Source organism: Oncorhynchus nerka, linkage group LG5 (genome assembly GCF_034236695.1).
Source record: "Oncorhynchus nerka isolate Pitt River linkage group LG5, Oner_Uvic_2.0, whole genome shotgun sequence".
NCBI classification, from domain to species: domain Eukaryota; kingdom Metazoa; phylum Chordata; class Actinopteri; order Salmoniformes; family Salmonidae; genus Oncorhynchus; species Oncorhynchus nerka.
In genome coordinates this window covers 65917530-65928586 of record NC_088400.1, presented here as the reverse complement: position 1 = coordinate 65928586, position 11057 = coordinate 65917530, and the positions used below count along the sequence as shown (strand labels likewise).

General features: G+C 42.5%; 1 protein-coding gene across 1 annotated transcript; it reads right to left on the bottom strand.

Moving 5' to 3' along the window:
- Positions 1–1218: 1218 nt before the first annotated feature.
- On the bottom strand, positions 1219–6272 carry LOC115129842 (histone deacetylase complex subunit SAP18-like). Its single transcript, XM_029660593.2, has 4 exons — positions 6108–6272; positions 5732–5841; positions 5095–5217; positions 1219–1997 (listed from the first exon to the last, which is right to left on the bottom strand). Exons 1-4 carry the CDS (start codon positions 6177–6179, stop codon positions 1832–1834), a joined length of 471 nt encoding a protein of 156 aa, XP_029516453.1. The 5' UTR covers positions 6180–6272; the 3' UTR covers positions 1219–1831.
- Between the last annotated feature and the right edge of the window lie 4785 nt (positions 6273–11057).

Below are 11057 nucleotides of genomic sequence, written 5' to 3'. Positions count from 1 at the left end.
CACAATACCCATTACGCTATTACAGTATATAGTTGGCTCAATAACCTCAGTGACTGGACCACTGATCTGACATGACAACCTATTCCGGGGTTGTTCCAGTATATCTGAGAATCAATAGATCAACGATGCTGTAAATTAGCCTAACCTAGAAGCATTATACTACAACGCTCCTGACTGTGGGTTATTCGGTGGTCAGCATGTCACTGTTTTGTGTCTGTTCCCTGTAGAAACCATTGGAGGAATGAAAGGGGAAAGTCACATCAAAACCGCTTAGCCTCAGATGAATATCTTCAGGAAATATGCACCAACTTACACTGCAAGGTATGTGTCGCCACATAGACAATGTTGACAACCACCACAAACAAATCGGGATGCCTTATGCAGATACGAGAGATGTAAGATAAGAAAAACATTATTGTCCCTCAGGGGACACAGCTGTAAACACCCTATATGGCCATGTTTTAATGTCATACTTGATTCTTATTTAATATGTGCAAATATTCATCTCTAATAAAACCCTCAATGGTGTCATAACCTTTTCTCAGTCTGCTGCATCCAATGATAGCAGTGTCTAATGTGAATTAATGACTGACAACATTAGCAGTGATGCATTATCAATCATCGCAGACCTTAGAACGCAGAGACAGAAGCAGGTTTCAAAACAAGTCTTCAAACTCACTGAGGAGTATTACATTAGAAAGAAAGCCATTGTCACTTTTTTTAAATAATCATTTTTTTAAGCTACATCAGAATTTAGTCAAGTGCAAAAAAAAAATCAAGACCTGGTCCCATGTCCACAAAGCAATTCAGAGTAGCAGTGCTGATCTAGGACCTGTCCATATATTTTAATTATGATCTAAAAGGCCAAACGGATCCTAGATCAGCACTCTGAGACGCTTTGTAGCTATGGGCCCAGAACATCCTTATTGGTAGAGTCGATCATAGATATAGAACAATTAGAATTACTGGCAACTGATATGTCTATAAGGTCTCTCCTAAGTGAAGTATAGTATAAGAGACATTCATCAATATAAAACATCAGATTCAATAACTGGATCCAGGCCAGATGAGCAGATGGCAGAGGGATTCCCTGGCCTAGATGACAGTACAGGTTTGGTTCTGCAGGACCACAGGGATCCATCATATCTGTGATGCGCTCGCCAGCCCTGATGTTCCGTCCTCATTACAGCTGGATTCCAGAAATAAGGGGTCTAGTAATCACCATGCCAACAGCTTTATTACATCACTCTTCACAAGGAGGGGGGGGACAACAAAAAAAAGAAAGTATATTACGGATGAAAAAAAAAGAAACATTCCAAGAGAAGCCTTTGGAAACAGATGAGCTGGGATGAAAGGAAACAAGGCCCCAGATGGCTTCCTCTGTTCTAGTGGGAAGGGGTCTAGACTGGGTTAACAGTATGTGTATTAATGCTGCCCCCTATAGGAACCATCATGACACTGCAACAACCCCAACTACACCAGACAAGGCATTACACAAACACTATCTGCTGGTATTGTTATAAAAAGGAATGACAGAAATTGTTTTAAGACGAAAGACGGCAACTTTATTTCACATTATCCAAGATGGGAGACAAGAGGGTAAAAAATTAACATGCATGTCTGATAAATATAATCTATCAGAAGATAAAAAGGCCCCAAAAAAAGCATGTATGTGGGGGACAGTGAAATCTGAAGGATGGCCCTATTGAAAGTCACGGTAGTCTCCTGAGAGATGGTAAGAGTCAGTCAGTGTGATCAGAAAGGCTTTATGTATGTTTAGAGGTGGCTTTGGGTTTTGTGATATGATGGTTATGTTCAGGTGTGGATGCGTTCAGAAGGGCCTCCCCATGCCCATGCGTGGGTTAAGTGGGGGGGCTCTATTGGGTGGTGTGATGGCTATGTCCAGGTAGTCTCCTATCTGGAAGCGCTGCGACTGTAGCGTCATGGAGTCATTTTCCCCCTTCCTGCCTGACACAGTGTTGCCGATGTCTTTCACTCTGTAACCATAGAGACCGTGGGTGAGACAACAGTACTTTCATAATGACATCATCCAATCAAACAACTGAGGCCATGTTTAAATACTTTTAAAAAGGCAAACAGCCGATTTACCTAATCCACTGACCACCAAGCTCTTGATTTAAGGTAGTCAGCAATGCACAAAGCAAACAGCAATGTCTGGCCGACTTCCGCAACAACTACAGAGCATTCGGAAAGTATTCAGACTTCTTGACATTCTCCACATTTTGTTATGTTACAGCCTTATTCTAAAATGTATTAAATTAATTGTTTTCCTCATCAATCTACACACAAAACCCCATAATGACAAAGCGAAAACAAGTTGTTTTTTTAAAAGATTCTTGCTATTTTTTAAATTTTATTTTAAAAAAATACCTTATTTACATAAGTATTCAGATCATTTGCTATGAGCCTTGAAATTGAGCTCAGGTGCATCCTGTTCCTATTGATCATCCTTGAGATTCTACAACTTGATTGGAGTCCACCTGTGGTAAAATCAATTGGACATGATTTGGAAAGGCACACCTGTCTATATAAAAATGTCCCACAGTTGACAGTGCATGTCAGAGCAAAAACCAAACCAGGTCGAAAGGAATTGTCCGTAGAGCTCCGAGACAGGATTGTGTCGATGCACAGATCTGGGGAAGGGTATCAAACATTTTTGCAGCATTGAAGATGGCCAAGAACACAGTGGCCTCCATCATTCTTAAATGAAATAAGTTTGGAACCACCAAGACTCTTCCTAGAGCTGGCAAACAGAGCAATTGGGGGAGAAGGGCCTTGGTTAGGGAGGTGACCAAGAACCCGATGGTCACCGACAGAGCTCCAGAGTTCCTCTGTGGAGATGGGAGAACCTTCCAGAAAATCAACCATCTCTGCAGCACTCCACCAATCAGGCCTTTATGGTAGAGTGGCCAGACGGAAGCCGCCACTCAGTAAAAAGCACATGGCAGTCCACTTGGAGTTTCCCAAAAGGCACCTAAAGGACTATCACACCATGAGAAATAAGATTCTCTGGTCTGATGAAACCAAGATTGAACTCTTTGGCCTGAATGCCAAGACTCACATCTGGAGGAAACTTGGCAGCATCCCTACGGTGAAGTATGGTGGCATCATGCTGTGGGGATGTTTTTCAGCAGCAGGGACTGGGAGATTTGTCAGGATTAAGGGAAAGATGAACGGAGCAAAGTACAGAGAGATCCTTGATGAAAACCTGCTCCAAAGCACACAGGACCTCAGACTGGGGCGAATGCTCACCTTCCAAAAGGACAACGACCCTAAGCACACAGCCTAGACAATGCAGGAGTGACTGCATTGGAGTCTATGAATGTACTTGAGTGGCCCAGCCAGATTCCGGACTTGAACTTGATCGAACATCTCTGGAGAGAACTGAGAATAGCTGTGCAGTGACGCTCCCCATCCAACCTGACAGAGCTTAAGAGGATCTGCAGAGAAGAATGGGAGAAACCCCCCAAATACAGGTGTGCCAAGCTTGTAGCATAATACCCAAGAAGACTTGATGCTGTAGTCGCTGCCATAGGTGCTTCAACCTAGTACTGAGTAAAGGGTCTGAATACTTCTGTAAAGTATATATACATATTTATTATTATTTTTTATTTTTTTTACAAATAAAACCTGATTTTCTATATCATTATGGGATGTTGAATACATTTTAGGATAAGTCAGTAATGCAGCAGCATGAAGTGCACCTACGCAGATATTCTTTTGCCAGTGCAACATCTTGCACTGCACTCATCTGAAAAACCTGCAGTTGATCCTGCTGCTCGTGACATCATGTCGCTGAGTCTCACTTTAATTAAGTCAGGTGTGTTACAGGGTATCCATTAGCCAGCTAATGCCAGCTTTTAGCTAGAAAAAAAAAATGAAGCCAATAAATGTTGCCAGCCAAAATGTTTTTAAAAAATCCAGTTGCAAAATATTACTTTTTAATCATTGATGTTAAAACCAGTGGATGGAAATACATTTGACAGATGCTTATCAGTCTATAGGTTCATTTGAATAATTTAGTGGAATTCAAGTTGTCCTGTGTGTATTTGTTATTCATTGTGTAGCTTATTTATCCAATACAACTATCACAAATGCATACACAGCCTATTTTAAGCGGGATTTCTCCTGCAGCTCAACTGGTTACTGCTGGAGTAAAACGTGATTTATCAGCCCATTCAATGCACAACAATTTCTAAATGCAATTGCATGTTAACAGTTTTGGTACACGATTAAAGAGAGCTACCATTTTTATTTCTCAACTGGTAATTGAAGTGCGCCTCCCATTCACTATGAAAGTGCAGGCCAACAGGCTATCAGCGCGTCATCCACCACTTTACAATGTGAGCTGGAGGCAGTATGTATTTTGCTTTTTAAATACTTAATTGTTTGAAACCTGAATATTTTATTTAATATTATGAGACATGTCTTACCTTGCTTCAAAGTAGCCTACAGGCAAAATCCGACAATGGAAACGACAGCAATTATTTTATAAAGGCTTCATAGGCAGCGCGTGAGTATCAAGTTTGGGGAAGCTTACAATTTATCCTACCATTTCTAACCTTCTGCCTGCTAGTTATATTTCCAGATACTCATTTTCATGGACCAGTTTCATTTCAATAACGTTTTTGTTTCTCAAAATCATTGTGAAGTGGTTCATCATAAAAACCTAAATTAAAATGTTATCGAATATAAAAGTCTACTAACACGAGATCACCAGCCTCTGCCATATAGACAGATTTTCAAATCTTCCCGGTCATGTTGTCCGGCGCCACATTTTCCTAACAGAAACCCTGGTGTGTTAGTACTGGACTGGAACAAAACCGTGCACACCCTGTGTCCAAGATTATAGAGCATAGCCTGACTTCAATCTACAAGAGCCCAGTTGCTCTGAAGGTAGATCCAACAAAATGACATTGCCACGAGCAGCACCACAGATATTGAGATGTGCAAGATGCAAAACTTCGCTCTCACAGTATCTGCAGATGACTGACACCCACTACTGTTTACTTTGTGCCTCTGTCATATCGCTGACTCTACCTTTAAGCTAGGGCCGGAGAGTAGTATACTAACCTGTAGCCATTTCTTTTGGGCTCAGGATAAACGATGGCGAAACCAAAGTGTGTTCCTTTCTTCCGAGCTTCAGGGTACACCTCCTTCACTAGGCTGGTCAGCTCCTTTAGCGAGGCATCCATCCTTCAGGAGAAGGACACAACATCATGTCACAACAATAATCAAAACTATGTAGCCATGGTACCCTGTATACCACACACAACACTACCACCAGTGCTCAACTTGGGCAGAGCAGAATGTCAGTACCACATTTTTTACTCCTTGAGTTCATGCACATCTTATAGAATATTAGCTCAAATGTATTGTGGCACTCCTGCACCTAAATATAAGCACCCAATGAATTCACCCAGGGTGAATTCTGGCAAAGGGAAGATTTTCGGCACAACCCTGGCACTTATTTCTGTCCAATTCGAGCACTGGCTATCACATTTTTAAAAATCTCTATTTATCTAGGTACGTCAGTTAAGAACAAATTCTAATTTACAATGACGGGCTAGGAACAGTGGGTTAACTGCCTTGTTCAGGGGCAAACTACAGATTATTTCCTGGTCTCCTTGGGGATTCGATCTAGCAATCTTTGGGTTACTGGCCCAACGCTCTAGACCCTAGGTGCAGCCAACCATGTATATCTTCTTACCATGTGTAGATTTGCAGCTCACTTGAAGGAACTTGTCCTCGTGCGAATTCGTCCCCTCTGTGATGCCTGCCACCGTTGGTCGTAAATACCCGCAGCAGAAGAGGACAAGTCTATAGACACACAAACAGTTAGTTAGTTAACTGGTTAGACAGGCACGTGGCTAGTCTCCTAGAAAATGTGGTAGCAGGAAAAAATATTAAATGCCTGTATAGCCACTTACAGAACTACAACCAATTAGTTGAGTTTTAAGTGTGAGTCACTTGCACAGTTCAAGCAGTGCAGCTGCGTTTGTTAGCACAGCAGGCTCGTTAATGCTAGCTAACGTTACGTTAACGAATTGCTGTCTCACAAGCGAAGATAAAACGCTTATAGCTACCTTTTCTCGGTCGATAGGCTTTTCGGGGATTTTTCGAATCTCTTCTTGTGTGATTCTTGATTCAAGAGCCATTTTAGGGAGTAAATAAGTTAATTAATTGACGTTGATGCTCACACCAGAAGATTTGCAAACACTGTGCCAAATAGTTGTTTCCGCTTCCGCTTTTCCATCATGATGACGTAGGAAAGGTGCGCAAAAACTTTCTAAAACTTTAACGATTGCCGTATAAAAAACATATACGAATAGATTCCAGTTAGCTTTTTATAAACATCTAATTAAAGATAGTTCTCAAGTGAATGATTGTATTTCTAGTTTCCTCCCAACAGGTGGCGGTAGACAATGATATTATTTAACTAGGCAAGTCAGTTAAAGAACAAATTATTATTTACAATGACGGCCTACCCTGGCCAAACCCTATCCCCGGACGACGCTGGGCCAAATGTGCGCCGCCCTATAGAACTTCTAATCACGGCCAGTTGTGATACAGCCTGGAATCAAACCAGAGTCTGTAGTGACACCTCTAGCACTGAGATGCAGTGCCTTAGACCGCTGCGCCACTCGGGAACCTTAATCCCTACCCTTACCTTTACCCTTACCCTAACCATAACCTGTACCTAACCATAACCTTAACCCTTAACCATTTTAAATGTCAACCTCAATGTACCCCACTCTTATGGGACAGTCGTGCATATACATATTCTAAATCTCCTCTCCTCAATAAGGTTAAAATACTGTAAGTGGATGTCTACTGAGAATATTTTGTTCACTTCCCAGTTCCTGTCAAATCAAATCAATTCGAATTTTATTGGTCACATACACATGGTTAGCAGCTGTTAATGCGAGTGTAGCGAAATGCTTGTGCTTCTAGTTCCGACAATGCAGTAATATCTAACAAGTAATGTAACAAATTCACAACAACTACCTTATACACACAAATGTAAAGGGATAAATAAGAATATGTACATATAAATATATGGATGAGCGATGGCCGTACAGCATAATACAGAAAAAAGCGACCATCTGTGTCGAGGAAAGAAGCCACTATTGAAACCCCACATTTGTCATCATCATTTGTGTTAATTAAGAAATAATCCTTTTCCAGCAATTGAGGTGTAGCTCAAATCTGACATAATGATTTAATTGATTTGTCTGCTGGAGTGTGGACAGTGCATGTCAAAAAACAGTAGTCTATAAAGCATACCAGAGAGACTGGGCAATGTAGTGCGTGTATAGGCTATCTATCAATGCAGATCGTTGTGTGAATTTCTATGCACGGGTGTGTGTTTGTAGTTGTGCGCGAGTCTACGTATGCCTCTGCTTATCTCCACATACTGTACTGACTTAGTGAGTGTGTAAATGTACTGGATATACATGATGGGTTTGCAGTTGGGTCTGCATTGCAAGCCCCATTGTCTGAGCCTCTGGCCTGGACATCTGTGTGCGTGCACTCGTGCAAGTGTGTGCATGTGCATGCTTGTGTGTGCGGCATGCCAGCAGGAGTGGGACCGTCCAGTCGTAGATCACCTCTGACCCCTGTTCTCAGATCAGCCCAAACCTCCCTCATCAGGAGTTACACAATACAGCTGTATATCAAATGTGTTTTGAAATGAATTGAGTCAACCCAACTCCATCAAGTGACTTCTGGCCTTTTAAGACAACTAAAGACAACTATGAGATTACCCTTTGATACTGTTTATCAGTATTCAATTTGCTGTGTATTGAAGAAACTAGAGTCAAGCACGTTCCACCCTCATCTATCACAACTAACTTGGCCGGGATCAATGGTAATTGTCCACCTACACGGCCGAGACCTACTGTTTAGTCACATGCAGCTAGAGCCTCTCTCTCCCACTGTCTATCCTTCCCGCTGAGAGAGCCCTCACACTGGCCTCCTCTGTTCGGCTGCTGGCTGGATGACCAGGGTCTACTCTCACTAACAATCACATCCATTTTACCCCGACCAGGCCCATCCCCTCGCAGCCCCGCACCAGAATTCTCATGGATCCACTTCAAAGAATCTATCCGCCACTCTCTCTCTCTCTCTCTCTTTTCATTCTTCTTTTCTTCTCTCTCTCTCTCTTTTTCTTGCTTTCGCTCTCTCTTTCTCTCCACCTCTCTCTCTCACTTTCTCTATCTTTCTCTCTCTCCATCCCTATCTCTCTCTGTCTTTCTGTATCGCTCTCTCTCCACCCCTCCATCTCTCTCTCTCTCTCTTTCTCTCTTTCTCTCTCTCTCTCTCTCTCTCTCTCTCTCTCTCTCTCTCTCTCTCTCTCTCTCTCTCTCTGTCTCCCATAACAGTGTGTTTTAGAGCCCTCTCAAGACACTGATATCAATTCATTATTTTCACAATAACCGGATTACGATCAATGACCCCCCCCTCCATCTCCTCTCTAAAAAGGGATCGTTTCCTCTGTCCATTTTCTCTCATTCCCCCCGAATCCCTCTATCCTCTATGCGTTTAGTTGTAATGTATAAACCCCTCTTTTCAGATGGACACAATGGGGCCTTGTAACCCTGCTGGTGTTGATTCTGCCTCCAGGGAGAACAGAGACATTTACTGTAGCTCCTGTACCTGAATCTGGTAACAAGGTGACTGACTGATGTGAAAAGAGGGGATGGAGAGCGGAGGTAGACACTTCAGAGTCTCTTTGAAAGTGTATACTGTAGGCTGATTTTGAAGGTAATTTGGTCATTTTAGTGTGTGCTGCCCGGGTTCTGGACATGTGTGCATGCATGTGTGTGTGTGTGTGTGTGTGTGCGAGTCACTGTGAATTTGGCCTTCCTCTGGGCTGTGAGTGGCTGACTGCTGCCTCCTCCTCCTGTATGAAGCAGCAGTACATAGGGTATTATGGCTAAAATGCCTCATCTCTCTGCTCACCTGAAGACATCTAATGTAATGGACACATTACTGTCATCACTGGCCCCCACCATCAGCTTAGTAGGGGCAGAGATGGGAGTGATACGACAGAGAGGAGACATTTGGTTATAATGAGCGTACCTCACTTCCTCAACATCTTTGGTATTTGGTCATTTATTAGGATCCCCATTAGCTGTTGCGGAAGCAGCAGCTACTCTTCCTGAGGTCCACACAGAACATGAAACATGACATAATACACACCATTAATAGACAAGAACAGATCAAGGACAGAACTACATCAATTTAAAAATGGCACACATCGCCTACATATCAATACAAACACGCAAACTTTCTAGGTCAAATAGGGGAGGGACGTTGTGCCGTAAGGTGTTGCTTTATCTGTTTTTTAATTTGAGCAATATGAGTCCATGCAATAAGGGCTCTATATAATACTGTACGCTTTCTTGAATGTGTTCTGGATTTGGGGACTGTGAAAAGACCCCCTGATGCCATGTCTGGTAGAGTAAGTGTGTGTTTCAGGGCTGTGTGTAAGTTGACTATGCAAACAATTTGGAATTTTCAACACATTAATGTATATTATAAAAAGAAGAAGTGATTCGGTCAGTCTCTCCTCAACTCTTAGCCAAGAGACACTGATATGCATAGTATTTATATTAGCCCTCTGATTACAATGAAGAGCAAGACATGCCGCTCTGTTCTGGGCCAGCTGCAGCTTAACTAGGTCTTTCCTTGAGGCACTCGACCACATGACTGGACAATAGTAAAGATAAGACAAAATTAGAGCCTGCAGGACTTGCTTTATGGAGTGCGATGTCATAAAAGCAGAGCATCTCTTTATTATGGACAGACCTCTCCCATCTTTACAACCATTGAATCTATATGTTTTGACCATGACAGTTTACAATATAAGGTAATGCCAAGTAGCTTGTTTAACAGCCACACCATTCATTATCAGATTCAGCTGAGGTCTAGAATGATTTGTACCAAATACAATGCTCTTAGCTTTAGAGATGTTCAGGACCAGTTTATTACTGGCTACCCATTCCAAAACAGACTGCAATTATTTGTTAAGATTTCAGTGACTTCATTAGCTGTGGTTGTTGATGCGTGTATGGTTGAGTCATCAGAATACATGGACACACATGCTTTGTTTAATGCCAGTGGCAGGTTATTGGTAAACATAGAAAAGAGTAGAGGGCCTGGAGAGCTGCCCTGCGGTACACCACACTTTGCATGTTTGACATTAGAGAAGCTTCCATTAAAGAAAACCCTCTGAGATCTATTAGATAAAAGCCATTCTCAAAAACAGGTTAGGGTCAATAATGTCTAAGGCTGCACTGAAATCTAACAGTACAGCTCCCACAATCTTCTTATTATCAATTTCTTTCAACCAGTCATCAGGCATTTGTGTCAGTGCAGTACATGTTGAGTGCCCTTCTCCATAAGCATGCGGAAAGTCTGTTGTTAATTTGTTTAAGGAGAAATAGGATTGTATTTGGTCAAACACAAAACACACATTTTTCAAACAATTTGCTAAGAGCTGGCAGTAAGCTCACTGATCGTTGTTGGCATTTCCTGCCTCAGTTTGCCCACTTTGCCAATGAAGCAATCATTAAAATAATTGGCACCCTCCTGGGTGGCGCAGTGGTTAAGGATGCTGTACTGCAGCGCCAGCTGTGCCACCAGAGACTCTGGGTTCACGCCCAGGCTCTGTTGTAACCGGCCGCGACCGGGAGGTCCGTGGTGCAACACACAATTGGCTTAGCTTCGTCTGGGTTATGGAGGGTTTGGCCGGTAGGGATATACTTGTCTCATTGCACACCAGCCACTCCTGTGGAGTGCATGCTAACCAAGGTTGCCAAGTGCACGGTGTTGCCATTGGAGTGATACTCACATTGGTGCGGATGGCTTCCGGGTTGGATGTGCGCTGTGGATGTGCGCTTTGGTCCGAGTATGCTTACGACGATCGTGACATATACACTATTTTAGGCCCAGCTTTTGGAACTTTGCCACTATATTGTGATCACTGTATCTAATGGGTTTGAACACAGCTTGTTCCTGTAGTGTTTGTA

Excerpts from the sequence above, each read along its gene's own strand:
- LOC115129842 (XM_029660593.2), bottom strand. The coding sequence starts at position 6,179 with ATGGCTCTTGAATCAAGAATCACACAAGAAGAGATTCGAAAAATCCCC. Across the intron at positions 5,842-6,107 it reads AGCCTATCGACCGAGAAAAG|ACTTGTCCTCTTCTGCTGCG; the intron begins GTAGCTATAAGC and ends GTGTGTCTATAG. Across the intron at positions 5,218-5,731 it reads GAGCTGCAAATCTACACATG|GATGGATGCCTCGCTAAAGG; the intron begins GTAAGAAGATAT and ends CTTCTCCTGAAG.